Genomic DNA, 26492 nt, shown 5'->3' on the forward strand with positions numbered 1-26492 from the left:
GGCGATAAAGCTAAAGTAGGACATACTGTTCATTTTAACATTTGACTGTTAATACGTTCAAATAAATTTTAGGTTATCTACTCCAAAAATTATTTTTTTATAACATAGTTAGAAAACTACAAGTTCATTATTTTAGATTCAATTATATTGATCTGTGTTAGTAACCTAAGTATAAAAAAAAATAAAACAAATGCATAAAGTACATACTGAGTCTAACTTATTTGCTTTATTAGGTGGAATATAGACAGACCTACATGTGTTGTGATCGGGTGTTTTGACCAGCTAATCGAGTATTGTCACAGTTTACAGTTCAAGAAGGTACAAAGAGGTCACATAAAGACAAAATACTATAAATACATACAAACATACATACAGTATATGTACATGCAAACAATATTGCGTCTACAATTTCATACAGCAGAGAACACAAAAATTTAGAAAGCTATTGTTAAACATTTTTCATTTTCCTGACAAAATATTCTGCAACAAATTAGCCAGTGGCTGAATCCAAGCTTCACCGCGGTGGTTCAGTGTTTACACCGTTTTATCTCACTCCTGTTACTGTTATTTCAAACCCCTCAATCATACATTATTTAAAAGAGGACTGGGTGAAAAGCTTTGATGCTACACCGTAATAAATATTATAGGTATGTTTATGAAAGAAAAAGAATCTGCTTTGTAGCTGGGATTGTGATAAGTTCAGCAACATGTTAGTGACGAAGGGAGTGGAAGGCTTGTCATGAAACACAATGAAAAGAAAATTAGATACAATTAAAAGTTAACTGGCAAGGTACCTACTAATTTACAGTTTATTATAAAACATAAATACATTAGCAAGCATTTGAAAACTCAATCTTCAGCAACTTTTTAGTTTTGTTTTGTTTCGGTTTTTTATAGTGCACAGTCAGAGCTGAGTTCGCTCCCCTTTCAGAACCTCCTCCGGAATCCCCCCGGTCCAACCGTGCATCTCAAACCTGGCCGGCTCTCTTCCTTCACCCGACATCGGGTCGTATATGAAGTGATTGAGCAGCTGTTCTGCCGACTGCAGGCTGGCTAGGATGCCGTCTTCCTCTGGCGCTCTGCTCTTTATCAGCCTCCTGATGACCGTGTCCCTATCACTGCTCATTCGCCAGTGATGAATGATCTGATTGTCGAGATCCTCGAAGGCTTCGTCAGCTGAATGGTGAAGGCATCGCGCGGCCTCTGTTCCTCTTAGCTCTTCGTCGTGGCGTGTCAGAGGTATTTCTTCTAGGCTCGCAGACCGGATGAGGATGGTGGACTTGACATTTGGACTTGTGGTGATCCTGTAGCTCTCCTCCTTACGCATGCCGTCAGACAGATTCTTGAAGCCGGAAGGTAAAGTGTTGGCGTGGGACGATGGGACGAACTCGTTGTGAATGGTGAACTGAAGATGGGGTATCTGCAGAGGGCGCGGAGAGTGTCTTCTCACTTGGTCCTCGTTTCCCGACTCGCTGTCTTTGTCCATGTCCGCTTCTTCCGGCCTCCATGCCTGGCCTCTGTTTGATCCCGTCAGTATGAGGCGTGGGGTCTCCTCTCCCACCTCTGACCAGTCGGATTCCTCCTCCTCTGGAACCGACCCCAAAGCCTGCTCCGGTGCAGAGGTGGCTTCTTTCCCATAGTTGTGGCTGTCCATGAACTGAGCCGGTGGGGGGGCGATTGGAGGAACCATCTGTGGGAGTGCGTCACCAGAATGAGAGTGTGGGTTGACTTCATGCGGCCCGGCTGTTGCCTAAAGTGAACAGAGGTTGAAACTTAATCAATTATAGTGCCTTGCTAAAATACACCACTTTGACCTTCTCACATTTTGTTACTTCATAATCACAATCTCCGGTGTTTTGCTGTGATTGACCAATACAAAGTAGTGTTTGACTGTGAGAATATTACATGGTGCTTACCTATAGAGGGTTAAAAAAGACAAAATGAAACAAATATATACATTGTTAAATAAGTAATTAAATATACCATGAAATAAATAAAGGTTTGATTGAAATAATTAATTTGATGGACAGCTTATATATTAAATATGTAAAAAAACAAACATTAAAATTCAAAGCTATACACACACATATATACATGTACATACATATATAATGTCCATAAAATTATTTCATAGTTCCTGTTCCTGCAGCTTCACCCTGAAATAATCCAATCTGTCAAAACTGCACCTCAAAGTCTAGAGGTGAGGATAAGGGCATGGCTAACATTCATCTGTTGATCGGATATTACAAGTTTCTATAAGTAAAAGCCGAGAACGGTTTTCTTTCCGCTCCACAAATATGCATTACTTTGTATTGTTTTGGATACTTTGCAATGTACTGTTACACCTTGGCAAGAAAATATAAAGTTAAACAAAAATCAAAGACTGAAATCAATCATAATACATTCATATTTTATTGTATTGTGCCCACTTTTATTAAGTGCATGTCTGCTTTGAATGTGATGATAAAGGCAAACATCTCACGTTTATTTCTTCCATGGCGCTGGCATACTGAGCGTCACTCAGTTGCTCGGTCAATTCAGAGATGCGCAGATTCAACCTTTCTCGCTCTCCTTCCATATTCTGAAGCTGGTGGAGAAGACAGGGAAAACGCAGATTCTTCAGTAAGATAATTGGCTCACAGTACAGCTCACCAAAATATTTAGGAATATGTTAACTGAGGGAGAGTTTCTGAATCACCACTGAGTGAAGCTTCAACTCTAGACGACTATTGGTCTGTTGTGTGGAGGAACAATCATCACGGAGCCTTAAGAAAAGAGACAGAAGCAGAGTAAAGAACATATATGTGCAACATGTTACCATGCAAGTACAGTCACTACTTTATCAGTTGCCCCTTTCCAGTCAGTAAAATGTTTTACAACTGTGGTAATTATTTGTATCAGTCGTACAAAAAAAGGTGTCTAAAACATTCCTTGTAGATTTGAACCCATTTTGGGAAAATAACATTATATTGATATGGACTTGCTGTCAGTCCATGACATGAATCCCCAGTTCCACCATGACCTAAAGCTGACGTATGTAATGTGCCAGTTTGATGCTATGAAGCTTACCGGAAATTGCCTGCGCTGTAAACTACCATCCTGCACTGTGAAGAGAGAAGTGCCAAGCCAAACAAAATGGTTGTTAATCTTAATTCAATATTTGGAAGCGTGGCCAAAAATGGACAGAAAGCCTCCCTTCTGCTGTCATTGCCAAACTACAGGCAGACTACAATCTTAAAATGGCAGAGAAAATCAACACCATTATTCAGTTCGCTGGTTGGTCCAGTTGATATTCTATTGGAGAAATCCACTTGCATCAGAAATCAGAGAAAGCCCATGGATCATTGAAAGGAGATGAGAATTGAGTGGAACTGTGTAGGAAGACAATGGCCAACTGAAAATGGCTGCACTGTGGTAATACAGTGATGGACATTTGCAGTGTCCATACTCAGATGCAAGGGGCCCAGGATGTACCAAGACATTTTCTTTATCTCCTTCACACCTTGACACTACCACCACCACCAGCCTAAACTATCGATGCAAGAAAGGATGAATAACTGCTTTCTTGATAAAACTTAGACTCCCATTACCAGACAACATTTTCCCTCTATTCTATTGTACACTTTTAATTTGCTTTTGTAAACTGCAACCTTGTTTCGGGGGACCGGGGGGGCACCTGGCGTGGTTTTCCATTGCTATAGCCCATCTGCTTCAAAGTATTCTGCATAGCTTGGAATGAATTACTGGTTATTAAGTCTGCTTTTGGCTTTCTAGAACCATTCTCCTCTGATGAAGATGTTTTTATTCTGGAGGCACCTGTTAAACCTGCCCATGAGGTTGCTGAGCTCCATGCGAGTCCTCTGAAGTTCAGTTTCCAGGATCTTCTGGCTACTGATGAACTCTTCTCCCAAGCACTCCATCCTCACTGCTGTCTTCAGTAAACTTTGCTGCAGACCTTCATTTTGGTTTTGCAGTATCCTAGACAAACAAAAAGTAAAAGACTTCAATAAGTTACCGTCATCACTTTATCTATAACTTTTTCAGTTAGCAAAACCCTGAAGCAGTGATCTCAAACTCCAGTCCTCAACAGCCAGTGTCCTGAAACTTTCAGCAGTCTCTCTGCTTCAGCACACCTGGCTCCAACATTAGCTATTCAACATAGCTCTGTATAGCTTGACTACATGCTAATGAAGAAGTTCCGCCATTTAATTCAAGTCTGTCAGACAAGAAACATGTCTAAAGGTTGCTGGACTCTGTCCCTTGAGGAATGCAGATTGAGACCATTGCCCTAAAGGAAAATATTGGGCTTACATGATCCTGCCAAAGTCATGCGATTTTTCCTGTATGGGAAAAGAAAGAAATATGTTGGTGAGATGAAAAACATTCAAATGGAAGTACTGCGGTACTGCTAAAGTCTAAACACTAAAGAGGTTTAAAAAGGACATAAGAATAAAAACCATTAGTTTGGATGCTGAATTGATTTCCATTACTTTTGTGCATAGTGTCTAATCTATTGTTCTGCCGCAAATCTATTTTCCACCATGCCGTGCATGCACTTGCCAGAATCAATAGGAAAACAAATGAGACAAATATTGTTACATAACTTATGTTTTTTTTTTGGGGTGACTCTTCCCTAAAAGTGAACGAACTCTAAAGATAGATTGCATGCAGAAGTTTAGACTTAGTAAGACCATACTTTAACATGGAATGGCCCGGAGAAACTTGTCCGTTCTTCATCCAAACCAGAGGGATTATTTGTGTTGCTGGGGGAATCAGTGCTGACAAGACATTCTGGCTTTCTGTGTGAAGGTGAACTAATAGCAGAATACTCCTTTAAAGTATGATGATCATCAAGAGTGTTGTGTTCAAGATCACTGTTCAGGCTCAGATCTGCCGGAGATTCAGGGTGATGGTCATGATGAAGATTTGCTTGGTGGTATTCAACTTGATGATGCTGAACATCTGGATTGTGATGGTCTCTATGTTGATGACCTGGGGTATGGTAGCTTTCATGGTGAGGACTTGGACTGTGACAGTCATCTTCATGATGGCTAGCTGGACTACAATGAGCTTCATGAACACTGCCTGGACTATGGTGGACTGTCTGCTCATGACCTGGACTGCTGTGACTTTCATAATGATGGTGTGAATGGTGGGGATCTTCATGATGGTCAACTAGACTGTGTTGCACTTCATGAGCATGGCTTGGGCTGTGGTGGTCTCCATGATGATGGCTTTGATTGTGGTCATCTCCCTGAAGATAGCGTGGGGTGTCCTGATCCCCAAAATCTGGATGGTCTGGATTGTGGTGTTCTTTATGATGATGGCCTGGACTGTGGTCATGTCCATGATTATGACCTGGAGTGTTCTGGTCTCCATGATTACGATGGTCTAGATTATGCTGGTCCCCATGATTCTGGCCTTGACTGTGATGAACCCTGTGGTGATGGCTTGGACTGTGATGGTCTCCATGTTCATGGTGGACTGGACCATGGTGGTCTGCATGATGTTCGCCTGAACCTGTGTAGTCCCCATGATGGTGGTCTGGACTGTGATGGATTTTATGATGAGAATGATGACCCGGAGTGTGGCTGTGGTCAGGACTGTGAGGGTGTTTAGGGTGAAGATGATGGTCTGGACTATGGAGAGCTCCATGATGATGGTGGTCTGAATTGTGGAGGCCTGTGTCATGATGATGGCCTGGACTGTCGTGGTCTTGATGATTATGACGATGATGATGATGGCTTGGACTGTGGTGGTCTTGGTGATGATGATGGCTTGGAATGTGTTGGCCACCATGATGATGGTGACCCAGATTGTGGTGGTCAACATCATGATGACCTGGACTGTGGAGGTCACCATGATGATGGTGACTTGTACTGTGGTGGTCAACGTCATGGTGATGTGGGGCTGGACTGTGGTGGTCGCCATGATGGTGGTGACCCAGATTACGATGGTCAACATGAGGATGATGGCCTGGACTGTGGTGGTCACCGTGATGTTGGTTGCCTGGACTGTGGTGCTCTGTGTCATGATGGTGGCATGGACTGTGGTGGTCTTCATGATGATGGTGGCCTGCATTGTGATCATCTCCATGGTGGTGGGGTTCTGCATCTTGATGACAGCCTGGACAGTGGTGACCTCCATGATGATGATGGCCTGGACTGTGGAGGTTCCCATGATGATAGTGACCTGCACTGTGGTGGTCGCCATGGTGATGGTGACCTGGACTGTGGTGGTCATCATGGTGATGGTGACCTGGACTGTGGTGGTCGTCATGGTGACCTTGGGTTTGGTGGTCTCCATGGTGATGGTGACTTGTACCGTGGTGGTCTCCATGGTGATGGTGACCTGGACTGTGGTGGTCTCCATGGTGATGGTGACCTGGACTGTGGTGGTCATCATGATGATGGTGACCTGGGCTATGGTGGTCTCCATGGTGATGGTGACTTGTACTGTGGTGGTCTCCATGGTGATGGTGACCTGGGCTATGGTGGTCTCCATGGTGATGGTGACCTGGACTATGGTGGTCTCCATGGTGATGGTGACTTGCACTGTAATGGTCCCCATGATGATGATGGCTAGGACTGTGGTGATCTCCATGATGATGATGATGGCCAGGACTTTGGTGCCTTCCATGGTGATGGTGGCCTGGATTGTGGTGGTCTCCATGGTGATGCCGATTAGCTTCTTTATGGGAGTCCACATGGTGGTGCCGGTGGTTTTCATAGGGATGAGGCCTATCCTTGTGCTCACTATGGTGATGTGGACGTGTTGGACTGTGAGGATCTCCAATGTCACTGGTTGAACTGTGACGTCTATGCAGATGAGGAGTGGTAGGCCGTGAGCTTGAATGGCTGCGATAGTGATGACTTGAACCATGATGGTCTTCATGATGATGAGTTGGACTATAATTATCTTCATGAGTCTTGTCTCCGGACTGATGGCAATGTGGTGCATTGTGGTGTCTATGGTGATGGTGATGACTAGTAGTTTGGCCATATCTTTCGTGTTGGTGACGACCTGGGTTGTTGCAGTCTTCATTGTTATGGGGATTGGAACGATGGCGGTGGTAGTGCTTTCGAGAAGGCAATCGAGATTGATGCTCACGAGCTGGGGATCTTGAGCGACAGCTTCTACGTCTGTGCTTTTTATGACCATATGGACTGTCAGAGCAGACGCCGGGATGATGGGAAGCATTAGAGTGAGACAAACGAGAAGACTTAGAATGCTTGCTAGTATGGGAATGTCTGCTTGAGCTAACTGAGTCTGCACTTGCAGCACGACTTATCTGCTGTCTGGGTTTGTCAGCGCTACTGTCTGTCTCCCTGGATCTGGTGGATACCTGTCCTGGGCTCCAGGGTCTTTGAGCATCTGTGACCCCAAGAGAGGTAAGTCTCATTGGGCTGAGCACTTGCCGTGTAATCTCATTAAGAAAGGCAGAAAACTTCATTTTTTCTTTCATTAAATTCTTCTTAGCTTCACTTTGGCTCCTTTCCAGCTCATCTCCTTTATTGCCTCCATTTCCTTCTTTGTCTTTGGGTGCTTTGAGATCCTCCATTGATTTTGCCTTGCGGAAGCTTCCATCATTTCCTAAACTTCTTGTACTTGTTTGCTGATTTTTGAATCCTGCTCTAGTAGGACAGCTGCGGGAAGACTTCTCAATGTCTTTTTTCTGCTTGGCAGATGTCTTGTGCAGACTTCCTCTTTTAATTATTAAAGGGGCAGTGTCTTCTTCTTCTTCTTCAAAGTACCGATGTTTTGTAGAAATGTCAGTAAACGACTGGGAATGCTGAGGCTTCCTGTGAGTGTATGTATCTGAGGAGTCACTGGTGTTTCCAGTAGAGAGGCTAGAGGTGGAAGAAGATGTTGTGGAAGAGGAGGAAAATGAAGAAGAGGAGAAGGAGGAGGAAGATGATGATGAGGAAGATGACGAAGAGGAAGAGGATGTTGATGAGGAAGACGTTGAAGACGAGGAATCAAAGGAAGTTTCTGAAAGAGAAAAATTACGGTGCTTTTGCCTATGGTGACCCTGGTGAGGGTGTGAAGAATGACTCTTATCATGTTCCCCGTGATTTTGGTTGTGTGGAGGATGATCGCCGCTGTCCACTGTCGACAGAGTGCTGTTGACAAAACATTGTATAGTTAGAATGTTTGAATCACATTGATAAGACATTAACTTTGCCTCTAAATTTATTACCTAAAATGAGAAAAAATACACTTAAGTATTCATATCTCAAGAAGGTGTTTGCTTTTTTTGGTATATTTCATGTAATAGCACATAGTTGCAAAGTGGAAAAAAAACGTGGTTTTCGAAAGTTTTTACTCTTTGTAATCAGAAAAAAATTGTTTCTAAGTCAAAACTTAGAAAAAAATCTTTTGGGTTTTTCTATACCACCATTGCACAGCTGGAGTCTACGAATTTTGCCCATTCCTCTTTGCAAAATCCCACAAACTCAGTTAGATTTGATGGATAGTATCTCTTAACAGCAGTTTTTAAGTCTTGCCACAAAGTCTCAATTCTTGAATAATTTAATCTAAGCCTCTCTAATGTAGATCTGCCTGAACAGATACTTGACCTACTAGAATTTGTACCAGTCTTATTTCTTTTGCAGTCTCTAACAAATTTTGTTTAATTTGCTCTGTCCACTATCTGTTCTGACCAGTTTCTCTGTTCCCTGGTTTTTGACCAGTTCTCAGTTAAATTCATCTTACCATCAGCTCTGACTGGTTTCCTGTTCTTCCTCAAAAGAAGCGTCCTTGAAGCATGAGATGCTCCCACCTCTATGTTTCATTTTGGACATGCTGTTTTTAGACCTAACCTATTTTAAAATTGACACAACTTTATCCCTGACCACTTTGCTGTATTCCTTGTTCTTTATGAACTTGAAGAGAACAGCTGCATGTAGTGAGGTCGAACTACACACAAATTGACTTGACTATTTTTGCAAATTAGGTGACTTCGGAAGGAAATTTTATTTTTCTTGGATTGTCTTGATGGGTGTCAGTTTAAAAGGGACTCAATCCAGATGAAATGTTTAGTAAGTATATGTACTTTTTTCTTCTTTTTTTCACTATGCTCTACTACTATGTCTCTAAATGTGACATAAAATGCAATAAAGTTTATAGCTGTAATGTGACAAACATGAAAAAGTTGGTAACACTTTATTTGACGGGATGTTCATAACACTGACATGACACTGTCATAGATGTGACATTTTTATGAACATGAATAAGTCCCTATGAATGTTAATGACTGTTGTCAAGAAGGGTCATTCGGTAAAAAATTTCACTTTTAATGCAAAGTTGCTTTAAAAATCAATGAAAACTTTGCACTAAAGTGCCATTATTTACCAAATAATGCAAAGTTTGTACGTTTAACAGACCTTTAATTCTACTTTTAAAGCAACTTTGCATTAAAAGTGACATTATTTATCGAATGACACTTTATGACAAGTCATAAACATTCATTTATGTTCATAAAAGGTGTCATGTCACATTTATGACAGCTTTACATCAGTCTTATGATCACCCCTTCAAATAAAGTTTTACCAAAAAGTACAAGTGATACGAACATTTTTGCAAGGCACTGGGTTTTACAGCAGGGAGGAAATGTCACAGACTTACTCTGGACTGGTGTTGTCATCGGACCGGTGATGGTGGTGATGGACTTGGTGGTGGCGATGCTGCATCACTTGTTTAGCCTTTCTGTGCTTCAGCTCTTTTTCTTGATGGTCACACATTTCAGACGTCTTGCATCTGGTCTGAAATATAGCAGCGGAGGACTGAAATAAAATAATCAGTTTAAATTATACTGTTTTCATGTTTTTTGTTTTTTTTACTGGAACAATTATAATAAAATTGCACATTTCATATTTTATATGAATCTAATAATTAATGTAAGCTTGATATACAATGAAACACCATGACATGGAGCAGAACTGATGCTTACTTTGTAGGAAACCAATGATGAAATGTTAGTTATTTAAAAAAAATAAATGTTTAAATTGATAAACAGTCTAAAAGATAAAGATATTTCAGCCATTTGTTGTTAAACTAAGTGACCTACAGTCAGTATCTGTACTTACGTTGAGAGCTGCTGTGTTCACACTGACGTTCCCTCTGTGGTGCACAAGCAGAACCCGTCCTGACATATCAATATATATCTCTGTGCCAACCAATGACAGAAGGGCTTTGATCTGAGCTCCACTAAAAACAGTACAGAGCACCACTGCTTCTGCAGAAATCAATAAAAGAAAGTATGAATGAGTACAACATATAAACAGCGATATCAATGCTGATCATAAGCTATTGGTACAGATGTGTTTAGGTTTATTGACACGTCATCAAGCAAACTTTAAGATGAGACAGTGGTTACATGATAAGTACGAAAAGCTGTTTTAGTTTAAAAGAAAAAAAACTGCACAAATGAACCAGGTCCAGTGGGAAAACCCATCTCCACCAGCTGGTTTGCAGTCAGTTATTACATCATTCAACTGAATCAAGAAATATCTGCAAGCCACTTTTTTTTCTTTTTTTGAAAGCTGGATTTGATTTCACCAGCCACACTTGTAGAATCAAGAAATATTTTACTTAAAACCTAAAAAAATAAACAAACAAAACTCAACATATAAAGTCACATATCATGCCCCAATCTAAGAAAATAAAGAACAGATTAGAAATACTGTTGGTGTCTATTAGTCTGTTAAGCGTTAACCATACCATACCATACAGCTGATACAAAGTGCTGTACATTAAAACACAACATAACAATAATTAAAAAAAAAACTCTTACAGTTTAAAAACGAAACATACAATTTAAAACTAGATCCCGCTGGAGTTGAAAGCCAAGTAAAATAAATGGGTTTTAAGACAAAGTTTAAAGACGTTAACAATTTGACCCACCTTGACAGTTGTCTCCAGCCTGTTAAAATTACTCCAAGAGCGGATCGACGGTTCACCCAGGTGGTCACACAAGAACCTGGAGCAACATCTAAAACTCTGCAGGTCTCACTTTCCTCGTTTAAGGTCAACATTCATGATTCAACAAAAGGAAAGCTTTAGTGGAATTGATGATCAAGTAATAAGGCCATGATCAAAAAAATCTGTTCCACATTACCAAAAAAAACCAAAACATTGAGACGATCCCCAAGCTTTTGGGGAAAATATTCTGTCAACTTACATGTCAGAACGGCTAGAACACTCTAAAAGGCAATACCTATTCTTACTTAAATTAGGTTTGTATGCTTTACTCAAGTCTCACTAAATTGTTTATTCAACTCAAGTAATGTGAGCAATGTACATGTTTGGCCTGAGAAAAGTACAAGACTACGTTATTTTGAGTAAACTGGATTTGACTGTTTTTGTCACTGGAGTGAATGCTTCAGCTCAGCAGTGCGCATGCGCAGTGATGTGCGGGAAGCTTCCATTGGAAGAAACAGAGCATCTTTAAAGGTGAGCGTCGCTCCTTCACCCTGACGTTCCTTCCCTGGGGTGTGCTTTTTGTTTCTTTTTTGTATAACATAATAAACCCTCTCGTCACCTTGTTACCTTTGACCTTTTGCCCGTGACGCATGATGCAATTGCCTCTCCTGCAGTGAGATGAGGCGGCTAACTGCGGAGCTCAACGTAGCGAACGTTCCAGATTACAGAACAGTTTTTGGTGAATAAGAAAAACGTTTTTGGTGAATAAAGTGGAGTAGACTTGCTACTTGCTATATGACGGAAAACGTTGAAGTATCGTTTCTGCTTCACCTCGGAGTCGCGGTTTAAGCAGAGAGGTAATGAAATACAACAGACGCTGACAGGCCTTTGTTTTATAGATTATAGTCCACTAAAAGGTTGAATTGTTTATATTTTAATAGTGTAATTCTGTAAAGACAAAATATGTCTGGTGGTCCAGCTCTGATTTTCATATCTTGCTAAATTGCGGGTTTGAATATTGCAATACTTTCCTATAACAAAACAGACCTACAGAAAGAAATTACTAATAAAATATCTTATATATGCATAGTGTTATGCTATATATGGAGATGTTCGTTAGCTCTGATTGTATATGTCACATTTTTGTAATGTTTATTAAACTCTGAAAGCTGAGTGGCTTTGTTAATATTCTGTCCTAGAAGGTGGTTAGATGGGCCCTTTTTGTTGTTGAGCACCTGCCCCTTTAGTGGTCTCTGCACGGGCCTGCGCCACACAATAAATCAGCGCATGAGTGACAACTTTTTTTCATCGCAGATGCAACATGTCTCTGTACAGTTAGCTTTGCTAGCATCACGTCCACAGCGCTTACCTTTCTTTAAGCTTTCCTTCCAAGTGACGCTAAAAGTTGGACGAAGTCCCCACCGTCTGTGAAAGCGAAGCGCTGCTGATTTTACATGTCGCCATATGCAGCGCTATTATATTACTGATGATTAGACAGACATCTTCTCCCGCTCAGAGGAAACCACTGCGCATGTCTGGAGCTCCGAGTGCAAGTAAAGGTGGAGGTGATAGGTGACAACAGACACGTAAGTCACGTGATAGCAGGGATTTTACGGCGACACCTTAAGTCCCTGAACTTCACATTTTAACGGGAAAAAAAAGCGCAATGCGACTTGGATGTAACGAGTAACGCGACAGTTTTGTAGAAATGTAGTGAAGTAGAAAGTACAGATACTTACTGTAAAATGTAGTGGAGTAAAAGTAGAAAGTACCCATTATTAAATCTACTTAAGTAAAGTACAGATACACGAAAATTGTACTTAAGTACAGAAACGAAGTACTTGTACTTCGTTACTTCCCACCACTAGTTACAGGTTAATTTTTCTTTGAAAAGATGACGCATAAAAGTCTTTGCAGGCTAATATGCTAATGTTAGCATTGGCTCATGGGTCCAACATTAGCTAAAACTGCCACGCCTTTTACTTGAGAGCCTTTAATGTTTTTGTCCATTGTAAAAAAAAAAACTTACCAAGGACTGTTCAGGTAAAATCACTCAATCAGGTTTATTTATGAATTATGCACAATACAGAGAGCTTGTAGGACAATCAATCATGAAGCAATTCTGGATGGAAAGCTCTGCCAGGCAGAGACAACACATGAGTCTTTTACACACATTAAAGTTAATTTTAAATTGACTTCTCTTATGTCTAGAAGAATGAACAACTAAGAACAACTAAGAATGATCATAATTAAGCTACCCAATTTCATGTGTTTTCTAGGAAACCCAACAAAACAAAAAAAATAACATTAGTGCAGTGAAGGTATAGATAAGTGTCCGTTCAAAGCCCAACAAGAAAGCGCAGATTTTCCATCTGGAAAGTAGGTAAAGCGTAGAAGCAGGAACACTGATCGCCTGCTCAGGAAGATTTGTTACCTCCTGTCATAAAAGAATAAATCTTCACTCTCTGCTTCGGTCACTCGACAGTGGACCAGCAATAGTTCTTTGAGTGGAGAGCCTTTCAGAAACATCCAAACTAGCTGTTGCTCTGGACATTGTCCTCTTTGGTGTCAAAAGTTGAAATACTTGATACTTGGTAGAGTGAAGTTTTGTTGCTCACTCTGTTGCTCTGTTGTTTCAGATTTAAAGTCATGATCTAGATGGACATTACAGACAGGTCGTCCTTCACAGTGGTTGATGTGGATTCAGGTTGCTCCTTCCTTCTCACCCCTCTCCCCCACTCGGTCTCGGCTTTGCTGCAGCCAAATCCTCCCCCGTCTCTCTCCTCCGGCTTCGTGTCAGTCCAACTGGTTTTGGCGTTGGATCTTTGGGTTGTCCAGATCGTCCCTCAGGAAATGTCCATGTTGTCCACAGATTAAACAAGCGTCAACAGTTCAGAGTTGTCTTCTCTCACAGCTCTGAAGCATGTTTAGCTTTTCTTCCTCTACGCTGATACTGGACAGCAGACCAGCGGAGGTTGTTAAAGCTCAGTCTCACACAGTTTTCAGTCCAAATGCCCAACAGGAGACTGACAGTTGTCCCCTGGAGGTGATGGAGGTCTTTTCTGTCTTCTTGATCCTCCAGATCTTCTCGATCATTTTCATCGGCTGGTTTTGTAGGAGGGACATCACCTGGTCCATGGGAGGTCAGATGGGAGGAGTTGAGGTCAGAGGTCAGATGCACCGCGCGAGGCTCATACAGAGAGAAAGAGAAAAAGCAAATAGAAATCAATTAGGGTTTGTTTTGTCATTTTCCTTGTTTTCTATACATATACATTTATATTTATGAATCTTATTTTAACCTTTTACGTGATCATATAGTTTCAGTCATTTATTATCCATCCAATATTATGGCTCCTGTTTGTGGAGCAGTTTGTCAGAGAAACCTGAGGGTTAATTGTTCGTACAGCTCTTAGTGTGAGGATCTGTTTTTATGTGTATTTAGTTTTGAGGTTTTTCTGTGTCTGGATCTGTTTTCCCCTGTGAGCCTCTGTGCCGTCTTGATTATTCCCATATATGTCTAGTCTCCCTAATTACCCTCTGTGTATTTAAGCCTATTCTTTGTCAGATACTTGTTGTATGTTGTTCATTGTTGACCTTTAGTCAGTCTACTCAGTCGGACAGTTAAGTCCTGAGAGTCTGTACAATTAGTCGTCGTCAGTTGAACTGATTGTCCTGAGTCGACATCAGCTCTAGTTCCAGCTGCTCTGTTGCTACCGGTATGAGCTTAGCCTACGTTTCTGCCGTGCTGCCAGTTCCTGGACTGTTGTGAGCTTCTCATCATTAAATATTCATCATCATTCATCTATCTACACCCTGGGCTTCGTCTGAGTTTTCTTTCAACACCTCACCTCAACTTCATGATACTTAGAGCTGCTTTTAGTATAAAAGAGTCCCTAATAAATAAAATTAATTGATTGATTATTTTAAGAAAATTTTTTTACATTTATTTATTCAAACACACAAAAGAAAAATTAAACATATTAAGGCCTGTAATTTATCAACAAAAGATTTATGTTCAGCATTTAATTCCAAACAATTCACCCTGAGGAGGAGATTGCGTGCTGGAACCACTTAGACCCATTCTTCTTGAATTGGGTGGCATATCCTCTTTAGAATGCAAACGTTTTCACAGAATCCAACAAATCAACTTTGTGGTCGCTCTGCCTCTTAATCCTCTAAGAGGGGCATTTATTTCCAATAAAGGTCTTTAGGATTCCAAAAAGGTTTGGTTCCCTCAATTTAGAAATCACCTGCCTTATTTACCTTCCCTATGACTCGTGTTTAGTCAGAATGCTGGATTTGGGATGGAACCAGGCACGTGCAGAGGGGGGAGGGGTTGGGGGTGTTGAGCACCTGCCCTTTTTGCTCCTTGCCCCCAAGTGCCCTTTTGGTCAATTTTTTATTTTTTTTTGGTATTATTATTTTCTAAGTCCTCTTCTGACACACAATAACATGTACTAAAATTATTAGTTTTTTGTTGGGGTTTTTTTGTACAACATAATAAGCCGGTCTTATTGTTACCTTTGACCTTCTGCCCGTGACGCATGACGCATTTGCCTCTCGCGCAGTGAGATGAGGCGGCTAACTGGAGCTCAACGTAGCGAACGTTCCAGATTACAGAACAGTTTTTGGTGAATTAACTGTTCACCAAAACATTTTTGGTGAATAAAGTGTAGTAGACTTGCTACTTATCAGATGACGGAAAACGTTGAACATATTGTTTCTGCTTCAGCACAGAGTCGCGGTTTAAGCAGAGAGGTAATGAAATACAACAGACACTGACAGGCCTCTGCGTCTAACTTTCTCTGAAGAACTACTGAGCGGGAGGAGACAGACAGGTGAGGAAAAACTGTTCTTATCTATCATTCAGTATTTTTATCATACAGACATTAGGCTGTTGTTGTGATACTAGCTAGCTGCTAGCTAACGACTTTGCTAGCAAAGCTATATAACTAAAAAACTTCTTCCCTGTATCGTTAATGATATCAGTCATTCTTTAGTATTTATTATGCAATAAAGGCACATCGCCCGTCCAAAACCGATCACCTCCATAATGGATATATGTCTTCTAATTTCCTTTGCTGCATAACGTACATTTCATTTATTCAGGCATTAGGTAAATGTATCTTGAAGGAGAATAGCACTTAAATAAAAGTCCAACAAGGATATTCATTTAGAATTAAAAATAACTCACCCTGAATTACCATGATAGATATAATGAATGTAATAAAAGTCTTTAATGAAGGGAAAAAAACTTAATCCAGACTTTAAGTTTAGGGTCTGGTTCGCAGAGTATGAAGTTAAATTTGTTTCCCAATTATTCAATGGAAACAAAAACTAACCTCAGTTAAGTAAAATACAATTGTAATCACAACTTTTGGAATTGTAATGATTCCTTTAAAAAAAAGTTTTGTTTAAAATACTTTTTTTTTTTTTTATTAAATAACTCATTTTTACCAAACATAAACATTTATTTGCACACATCAGAAATCTTTTGTTGTGATTTTAGGCCCTGCCCACAATATCATGTGAGAATGCGCAAAACTTTGAATCACAAACAAAAACTTAGAATAGCATGAAAAGATTTCTGAGGAGCGCAAATAAGTTTGTTTTGCAAAAAATAAAGTTAACTTCATGAGTGAAAAATGTGTGATTTAAATTTTTTTATAAAGTTATTTTTTAAGCAAAATTCAGTAGGCTTTTCTCAGGGTGACATGTATTAACAATTCATTATTTGCTTTTGTTTTTTTCTTTTTTCTGCAGTTCCACGTTAAAGTTTGATGCAGCTCTGCTTTCCTAAATGGACCATCTTCATCTCCACTGCAGCAAACAGGCAGCTCTTTGTTTTATAGATTACAGTCCACTAAAAGGTTGCATTGTGCCCTTGTTTATATTTTTAATAGAGTAATTCTGTAAAGACAAAATATGTCTGGTGGTCCAGCTCTGATTTACATATCTTGCTAAATTGCAGGTTTGAATATTGAAATACTTTCCTATAACAAAATAGACCTGCAGAAAGAAATTACTAATAAAATATCTTACATAGGCATAGTGTTATGCTCTATATCAGTGGTCCCCAAACTACGGCCCTCAGGCCGGATGTGGCCCGCCTCCACATTTGGTCCGCCCCCCTGAACAATACCAGATAGCATTTAGATTTTTTTTTTCATATACCGTATTTTCCGGACTACAAGCCGTTTATATGCGGATTTTTCTTCAACCACCAGGGGGCTCTTTAGCAGGAAGTGAATCATTGGAAGTCTGGTTACTTGCACGCCAACATTGAGCCCGCAACAGCAAAATGACTAAGAAACAGATCAGACGTCTTTTGAAAGTTTTTTTACAAAGGGGAAAAGGCCCAGAGAAGAGACAGGAGAATGGATTTATCCAGGACTCCCAGATGGGACCGTCTGGTTGCAGAGAAACAAACTCAGGGGTCCGTTAGTCATTATCATGAGTTAAAATTTTCACAAAAGTAAAATGTTAGTTTTTGTGGCGCTTCTGTATCTTATTTCAATGGGATATATAACGTTACCATAGCGACCAGAGTCAGAGCGTTTGGGCAGTGGTCAAGAGGAGAGGAGTAGAGCTTCGGCCGATTCTCCAAACCTCTGTGACCACAGAGCTGATAAAAGTACAACAGGTTCAATGGTTCGTGTTCAGCCACACGGCACGAACCGATTCCAGTCACAAACATCCCGATTCCAGAGGATAATCCAGTAAAACCTCCAACATAGCGGGAATTTAGAATAACCAAACACGGATGACGATGCAGAAGCAATAGTGATAGTTTGTAGACTCATTTGAATAAAAGACGTAACAAAAAGAAAAGGCGGTGGATAAAAGACAACGGGAGAAGCCGCTCTATTTGCTGCACTATGATTTGGAGGTGAATATGTTTTTTCATAGTTAACATTGTTACCTGAATAAACATAATAATGACCTTTTAGATTTAATAATAAACATTTCCACATATGATCTCTGATATCCACCTGACTCTCAGTTGGGATATGTCAGCTGTTTGGGATTCCCCTACGTCACTGCGCTTTTTCATTGGCTACCTGTCACATTCAACAAGTTGTATTCTCGTTCCTAGTCAGGGAAAACCCCACAGGCTGCGATAAAAGGGCCAAGATGACCCAAATATGGCATATTCAGTATTTAGTGGGAACACCAACATGCAGAAGTCTTATCTGACTGTTCATCCCCTCTCCCCCTCCCCCTCTCCCGGGCTGCAACAAAATGTCCAAGTCTTGACCGGTCCGCGGTAATACAGGTTGGGACCACTGATTTAGCACATGCTAGTAGCAGACACAATGATCAGCACTTTTACTGTTACAGTTACCGTTTGGAAACTACCGTAATCAGTTCAGTTAAATCTAATCTTGGCAACTTTTTCTTTTTCAACCCTAATAAATGTGATATTCAATTGACCTGTTATGACTCAAATTTTGGTTGTCCGCCCCCCTCTGCTGCTGCTGCATTGTTGTGGAAAACCTAGAGCGGCAGAGATATCTGAGGCTTAGATGTGCATGTTTACTGGTTTAAAAAACAAAAAAAGCTTTGGGGTTGTGGCTTATAGTCCGGAAAATACGGACTGTAATCCTTCCTGGATTTTTTCTGTGAAGAACCCAGAAAGGATTATTTGATTGTGCTTTCTGGAATACAATATATTTTTTACATTTAGGCACTCCTGCAATCGTCTTTTTCTGTTTCACTTTTTCTGTTACAAACTGACTCCGGCCCCCCACCAGAGAAGGAAAAAGTTATGTGGCCCTCACAGGAAAAAGTTTGGGGACCACTGCTCTATATGGAGATGTCCGTTAGCTTTGATTGTATATCTCACAATTTTGTAATTTATCGTTGTTTATTAAACTCTGAAAGCTGAGAGGCTGTTAATATTCTGTCCTAGAATGCGGTTAGATGTGCCCTTTTTTTGTTGTTGAGCACCTGCCCCTTTAGTGGTTTCTGCACGGCCCTGGGTGGAACCCTCCATGCATGGTCAGTAGTTTCCGAGTGTCTTAACATCGGTGGTCTTCATCTCCTCCTTTGGCCAGCTGATTATTCCTGCAGGGTTTCTGATTACTGGTAAGGCGTAGCTGTTTATCGCACGGATCGTGTTCTTGCCATTAAGCTGGCTTCTCAGGACTTGCCTTACTCGTTGGAGGTATTTGGCTGTGGCTCCTTTCCTTGTGACCTCATTCAGGTTGCCATTTGCTCGTGGTATTCCTAGGTACTTGTAACTGTCCTCAATGTCTGCTATTGTTCCTTCTGGGAGTGAGACCCCTTCTGTGTGGATGAGCTTCCCTCTCTTTGTAACCATCCGCCACACTTCTCTAGTCCGAATGACATCCCAATGTCAGTGCTGTAGGTCCTGGTGGTGCGGATCAGTGAGTCGATGCCTCGCTCGCTCTTGGCGTACAGCTTGATGCCATCCATCAGAGGAGGAGACTTTTGGTGGCTGCATTCTTGAGTCTGTATCCGTGGCCAGTCTGGTTGAAGTTTGGAGCCATCCCGTTCTTCCAAACAGAGATGGTGCTCAGAGGGGCTTTCCTCCCCCATTGCTCCTTCCCACCTGCCTCACCCGGAGAGCCAGGCCGCTCCTGCTGGGACCTCTGTCCGTGGAGCGCCGGCTCCTTCGTCCAAAGAGGCGCAGGCGATTCTTCTTTGTGGCGTGTCCTTGAGCTACAGGCGTGTCACCTGTAGCTCTATGTTTTCCTTTTTTTTGCCACCATTCGGATCACAGCCACGGGGGGGCATCTGCCTGCGCCTGCTTACCAGCAAGTTTCTGGAGGTCCATATGGTGGCTAGAGTGAGCCACATCTCCATTAAGTCTTTTTTTGCTGTTTTCCGTTGGCTCACCCCGTGCAGCAATAGCTGCATGTCGAGGACCTCTCTTTCTGGCAAGTATGGGAATTGCAAGGAGCCGTCCTTTGCCCACAGGTCCACAGCAGCGCTGCACTCCCACAGAAGGTGCCTATCCGACTCCGGGTCGGGGGCAGATGTTGCGGGAGTGCATCACTGCTCTGACCGGGAGGATCCCATGAGCCACCATCCTGGAGTCTGTTTGGAAGGACGGGATGGCTCACGTTGATGATTTAGCTGAGGGGATTCAGACCTATGCAGAACAGCAGTGGGGGCAGAGAGTTTCCTGGAAAGAATTATGATTCTTTCCAGAGTTTTTGATCTCTGCCCCAATTGATTGACACTTGTGCAAGTGGTTTGCAGTTGAGGTTTTTTTTTTTTTTTTTTTTTTTTTTTTAAATTTTAACTGCAAACTGCACAATTTGTTTGCAGTTGCAGTTTTTTATCCATCCATCCATTTTCTTACACCCTTGTCCCTTAGTAGTGGGGTCGGGAGGTGCTGGTGCCTATCTCCAGCTAACGTTCCGGGCGAGAGGCGGGGTCACCCTGGACAGGTCGCCAGTCTGTCGCAGGGCAGTTTTTTATTTATTTATTTATTTATTTATTTATCCATCCATCCATCCATCCATTTTCTTACACCCTTGTCCCTTAGTGGAGTTGGGAACGGGTGCTGGTGCCTATCTCCAGCTAGCGTACCGGGCGAGAGGCAGGGTTCACCCTGGACAGGTCGCCAGTCTGTCGCAGTTATTTATTTATTTATTTATTTATTTATTTATTTTTTAAATATATACTGCAAACCACCTGCACAATTGGTTTGCAGTTGCCGTTTTGTTTTATATTTTGTATTAATTTTTTTTATTTATATATAATGCAAACTGCAAACCACTTGCACAAGTGTCCACTGCTGTTCTGCATCTGAACCCCCTCAGCCAAATCACCAACAAGACTGGCTACGGATACCGACTCAAGAATGGGGCCACCATTAATGTTACCCTAACCCTCCTCTAAATGGATGACATCAAGCTGTACGCCAAGAGCAAGCAAGACATCGACTCACTAATACACACCACCAGGATCTACAGCACTGACATTGGGATGTCATTCGGACTACAGAAGTGTGGTCGGATGGTTACAAAGAGAGGGAAGGTCGCCCACACAGAAGGGGTCTCACTCCCAGAAGGAACAATAGCAGACATAGAGCACAGCTACAAGTACCTGGGAATACCACAAGCAAATGGCAACCTCGATGAGGTCACAAGGAAATGAGCCACAGCCAAATACCTCCAACGAGTAAGGCAAGTCCTGAGAAGCCAGCTCAATGGTAAGAACAAGATCAGTGCAATAAACAGCTACGCCTTACCAGTAATCAGAGACCCTGCAGGAATAACTAGTTGGCCAAAGGAGGAGATAAACACCACGGATGTTAAGACTCTGAAACTACTAACCATGCATGGAGGGCTCCATCCCAAATCCAGCATTCTGACTAAACACGAGCCGCAAGGAAGGTAAATAAGGCAGGTGATTTCTTGAGTTTTCTAAATTGAGGAAACCAAACCTTTTTGGAATCCTTTACTGTGGCGATTTAAAATAAAACCTATTGGGCGTATGTACAGTAAAAAGAGGAGTGGGCCCAAAATTGAACCTTGGGGAACCCAAGCTGAGCAACAAGATCCCAGAATACTGAAATATTAAAGCTGTACAATTCATGTTTAAGGTCAGAAATCAGCAACTTCCACCCAATATACAGAAAATGTTTTGTGACAGAGGGCGGTTATAATTTAAGAGGTGAAGGACATTTTAAAAAACAATGTATTAGAACAACCATGCAGAGTTTTTATTTATCGGTGCGTGGAGTAGATGTATAGAATGGATTGAATGATGAGTTCAAAAAATAGAAATATAAACCAGCTTAAAAAACTGATTAAAAAGGAGCTTATTGCAAAATATGTTCTATAAGATGACTGTTTTAAAGTCTGTAAATACTATTGATGATATAAATACTGTTTAAATAATGGGACATCTTTAAATGTCATGTAAAATGGAAACACGTCTCATTTTGATGTTTTGACAGTTAATTGTTTATAAATTGATAAGTATGAAAGGGGCAGGAAATTATAAGATATTACATCTTCTACCTGCTCCTTTTCAAACAGAAAATATAAAATTTGCATGTCACTTGGGCATAATTTGTTTTACCTCTTATTTCTGTAGTGTGTTTCATTCTATTTTATTTTTTTCTTTCTTGATTGTCTTTTCTATTAGAAATAAAAATAAATACATAAATAAATAATTAGCTAGCCAAAGGAGGAGATGAACACCACGGATGTTAAGACTTAGAAGCTACTAACCATGCATGGAAGGTCCCACCCCAAATCTAGACTAGCCGCAAGGAAAGAGGCAGAGGACTGGTGAGTATGAGAGCCACTGTCCAGGATGAAACATCCAAGATCCATAAATACACCAAGGACAAGGTCTCAACAGACAATGTGCTCAATAAATGTCTCAGGCAATGGGGAACAGAGGATGAGGTGCTGGAGGTACCATCATGGGAGGACAAGCCCCTACATGGGATGAACCACCGACAAATAACTGAAGTGGCTGATATCAGGAAATCCTACCAATGGCTGTAAAAAGCTGGACTCAAGGACAGCACAGAGGCACTCATCCTGGCTGCACAGGACAGGATAAACAACAGAGGAAAGCCGTTGTGGTGGATGTAGCAATACCAAGTGACTACAACATCAGGAAAAAGGAGCACGAGAAACTGAAGAAATATCAGGGCCTCAGAGAGGAACTGGAAAAGGCCTGGAAGGTGAAGACCACAGTACAATACCATCCCATACCAACTTTATTTATGAAGCACTTTATACACCAATAAATTGATTAAAAACAGAAGAAAACTGACCAGCAGTAGAAGGGTTAAGAACACGATAGAACCGAGCTGCAGCGCATGCTTTAGCACAGGACAGCGTTATCTCAAATAAAACAGGCATATGGTCTGAAAATAATGAGTCACCAATCACTAAATTACAAACTGGTAGACCATAAGATAAAACCAGATCAAGACTGACCATGCTCATGGATAGCACCAGTCACAGACTGCACAAAATTAAAAGAATCGGTAACATTAAGAAATGACTGAGCCATGGGTGAAGTAGGACAACAGACATGAATATTAAAATCACCAACAATGAGAACTCGGTCATACCTAGGCATGATATCAGGCAGGAAATCAGAAAAGTCATTTATAAAGTTTTTGTTGTACTTCGGTGGCCGATAGACCGCCGAACACAGCACAGTGTGAGAGCTGCCGAGTTCAAATAGGCTGATCTCAAAGCTACTAAACGAGGCCAGAGGCAACTGTTTACAAGTAAAACTGCTTTTAAAAACAGTCACTATACCTCCACCGGACCCTGACATCCTTGGAGCATTAAAATAGCCGCAGTTCCGCGGTACAAGTTCATTAAAAATGCTTGGAGTCACTAAACCACTTGTCCATGATTCTGTTAATAAAACATCCAATCAATAAGAGGAAAAGAAATCCCTAATGACGAAAGTTTTATTTGTCGGCGACCTGGCATTTACCAAACTGATCCTGGCGGAAATCGGCGGGTCTACACCATCAGGTGGTGTCCGGTGCTCCCAGCAAAGAGGCCACAGGTTGCTAGGATTCACCCTGCATCTACAGGGCCGAGGAGCGCAGGAACCTGTGGCAGTGCCTGCGGTCATCGCGGCCCTCGGGGCAGTAACCCCCAAACTGACATCTCAGTTCGGAAATGTCAGGTTCTAGGCACAGCCAAGATACTGCTCAGAACCCTCAAGCTCCCAGGCTTCTGGTAGAGGACTCGAGCTCAGAGGATGAAAGAGTCCACCTGCGGAAGCGTGAGAAGGGAATTTATATAAATATGAATAAATATATATACACATTGTCTGAGTATCTCCAAGTAGGTTTGATTTTAACTAGCGTTTCACCTAGCAGTAAACTACATTATTTTTTTATTATGTGCACAACTATCAAACATTTCCCAAATACAATGTGACCCCAACACTGAAACTGTGAGTTTATGTAACAGTATATGTTGAGTAACTGAGGGAAATAACATAAACATACAATATTTAGGGCTCTCTAACAAGCACCATGATGTGCAGAAGTGCTCACATCCCATAACTATTTCTAGCATTTGCAATGCTGCAGCCACAAATTCCAAGATATTTTACAACAAAGATGATTACTTCAGATCAATACAAAGTGCTGCATAACTGTAAAGTGTAAGGAAAATAATTTGCAAACTTTCTACCTTTCTGATAACATTTTAAAACTTAGCAATCTGACTTGTTATCAAATTTCTGGACCTCGTCAGAGAACTTGGGAACAGGAAATTTAACAAGGCAAGTGATAATCAGATCTGAACCTGTCCGAACAATATCAGATGATACATATGGTGCTCACAGAAAGGAACATTTTAAGTCTGCTTTTAAAGCAGGTGTTTCTGTTTTTAATAGAATTCCTTTAACTCAAGAATTAAAGCCAGTTCTAGGAGTTTAAGATAAATGGTGGGGTTTTTTTTCCTCATTTCTGCCTTTGCAATGATTCTGCTTAAATATCTCTTTCTGTAAATATTTCTGTCTTTGTTCTGTAGCCTATACTTGGTATCACAAAACATTAGGCAATATCAAGATCGAATAATGGTAATATTAGCCTAAATGCAGCCAGTGGCATGTGGGCTATAACTAGCATGTTGTCTTACATTGACTTCCTCCATTCAGTGTGCCAAACATGGTTAATAAATAAACAAAATAGCCAAAAAGCTTATTTTAGGAAAAAGGTTACTTTTAATGTGGGCAGTAGTTACATTAGAAATGTTTGTGATAATGTTTGTGCTCTGCACAAGAGATAAGTGAACTTCCACAAAGTTCACTTTGTGGAACTTGGTTACCAGTAAACACACTCATCTTTTAGCAACAGATTAATAACAAATATTGTTTTTGTTCAAAAAACATATTTCTTCTGCTCTTTTGAAATACCTCTTATTTTATACTTGTTAAGAATTGTGTAGTTGGTGAATTTTTCAGAAAATTTAGTTCTTTTTGTCATTAGTCGTAGATATATCATAACACACAAATTCAACACAAAAGTAAAAATTTCGATTTAGACTTCGTGGCAGTTCTTTACCAGAAAAAAACCTTCTTATCTCTTAACACAAAATTAATAATAAGTAATATAGTTTATAAAACATAAGCTATTTCAAAAATACTGCTTATCATCTTAGATACAAGAAATTTATTGTTGGTACATTTTGCAAAAGTGAAAATCAGATGTTTACTTTGTGGAACTTTGTGGAACTTGGTTACCAGAAAACGCGATCATCTCTTAGCAACAGATTAACAGCATAGCAACAAAAATTCTTATTGATAAAAAAATATATTTCTGCTGCTCTTTTGAAATAACACTTATTTTACACTAACAAGAATTGTGCAGTTGGTGAATTTTGCAGAAAGTTATTTTTTTTGTAATTAGTGGCAAATATACTAAAACACACATTCAACAAAAAAGTAAAAATCTCGATTTAGACTTCGTGGCAGTTCGTTACCAGAAAAAAAAAATCCGCTTATCTATTACCACCAAGTTAATAAGTTATAGAGTTTATAAAACATAAGCTCTTTCAAATTAACGCTTACCTGATTAGATACAAGACATTTACCGTTGGCAAATTTCGCAAAAGTTAAAATCTGCAGTTAACTTCATGGCACTTGGTTACCAGTAAACACACTCATCTCTTAGCAACAGATTAGCAACAAAAATGTTATTGTTCAAAAAACATACGATTTCTTCTGCTCTCTCTCAGACGTTTACTTTATGGAACTTTGTGGAACGTGGTTACCAGAAAACGCGATCATCTCTAAGCAACAGATTAACAGCATAGCAACAAAAATTGTTATTGATAAAAAAAAAATTAAAAAATTTCTTCTGCTCTTTTGAAATACCACTTATTTTACACTAACAAGAATTGTGCAGTTGGTGAATTTTGCAGAAAAGTTTTTTTTTTTTTTTCGTCAGCGGCAAATGTACTAAACACACATTCAACACAAACGTAAAAAATCTCGATTTACACTTCGTGGCAGTTCGTTACCAGAAAACCCCGCTTATCTCTTAAAACCAAATTAATAACAAGTAGTTTACAAAACAAAAGCTCTTTCGAAATAACGCTTACCTGATTAGATACAAGACATTTACCGTTGGCAAATTTCGCAAAAGTTAAAATCTGAAGTTCACTTCGTGGCACTTGGTTACCAGTAAACACACTCATCTCTTAGCAACAGATTAGCAACAAAAATTGTTATTGTTCAAAAAACATAGGATTTCTTCTGCTCTGTCTCAGACGTTTACTTTATGGAACTTTGTGGAACTTGGTTACCAGAAGCAACAGATTAACAGCGTAGCAACAAAAATTCATATTGATAAAAAAAATATATAATATTTCTTCCGCTCTTTTGAAATACCACTTATTTTACACTAACAAGAATTGTGCAGTTGGTGAATTTTGCAGAAAAGTTTTTGTTTTTTGCATTAGTGGCAAATATACTAAACACGCATTCAACAAAAAAGTAAAAATCTCGATTTATACTTCGTGGCAGTTCGTTACCAGAAAACCCCGCTTATCTCTTAAAACCAAACTAATAACAAGTAGCTTACAAAACAAAAG

At 40.4% G+C, this 26492-nt stretch overlaps 1 protein-coding gene and 1 long non-coding RNA gene across 3 annotated transcripts; both read right to left on the reverse strand.

Moving 5' to 3' along the window:
- Positions 1 to 207: 207 nt before the first annotated feature.
- Positions 208 to 10226, reverse strand: LOC103476172 (uncharacterized). 2 transcript variants are annotated; one of them, XM_081615669.1, is made up of 8 exons: positions 10089 to 10226; positions 9628 to 9764; positions 4697 to 8123; positions 4312 to 4340; positions 3817 to 3978; positions 2699 to 2765; positions 2483 to 2587; positions 208 to 1750 (listed from the first exon to the last, which is right to left on the reverse strand). In XM_081615669.1, the coding sequence occupies exons 1-8, from the start codon at positions 10152 to 10154 to the stop codon at positions 905 to 907; spliced, it is 4839 nt and encodes a 1612-aa protein (XP_081471795.1). In that variant the 5' UTR covers positions 10155 to 10226; the 3' UTR covers positions 208 to 904. The 2 variants fall into 2 exon arrangements, with proteins under 2 accessions (XP_081471795.1, XP_081471796.1); XM_081615670.1 differs by having other exon boundaries at positions 9628 to 9785; positions 10089 to 10220.
- Positions 10227 to 23329: 13103 nt separating this feature from the next.
- LOC145554866 (uncharacterized) lies at positions 23330 to 26492 on the reverse strand. The gene is made up of 2 exons (XR_014090899.1): positions 25468 to 26492; positions 23330 to 23660 (listed from the first exon to the last, which is right to left on the reverse strand). It is a non-coding gene; the product is annotated as an uncharacterized LOC145554866 (long non-coding RNA).

This window comes from Poecilia reticulata, chromosome 14, assembly GCF_904066995.2.
Source record: "Poecilia reticulata chromosome 14, P_reticulata-male-v2, whole genome shotgun sequence".
NCBI classification, from domain to species: Eukaryota; Metazoa; Chordata; class Actinopteri; order Cyprinodontiformes; family Poeciliidae; genus Poecilia; species Poecilia reticulata.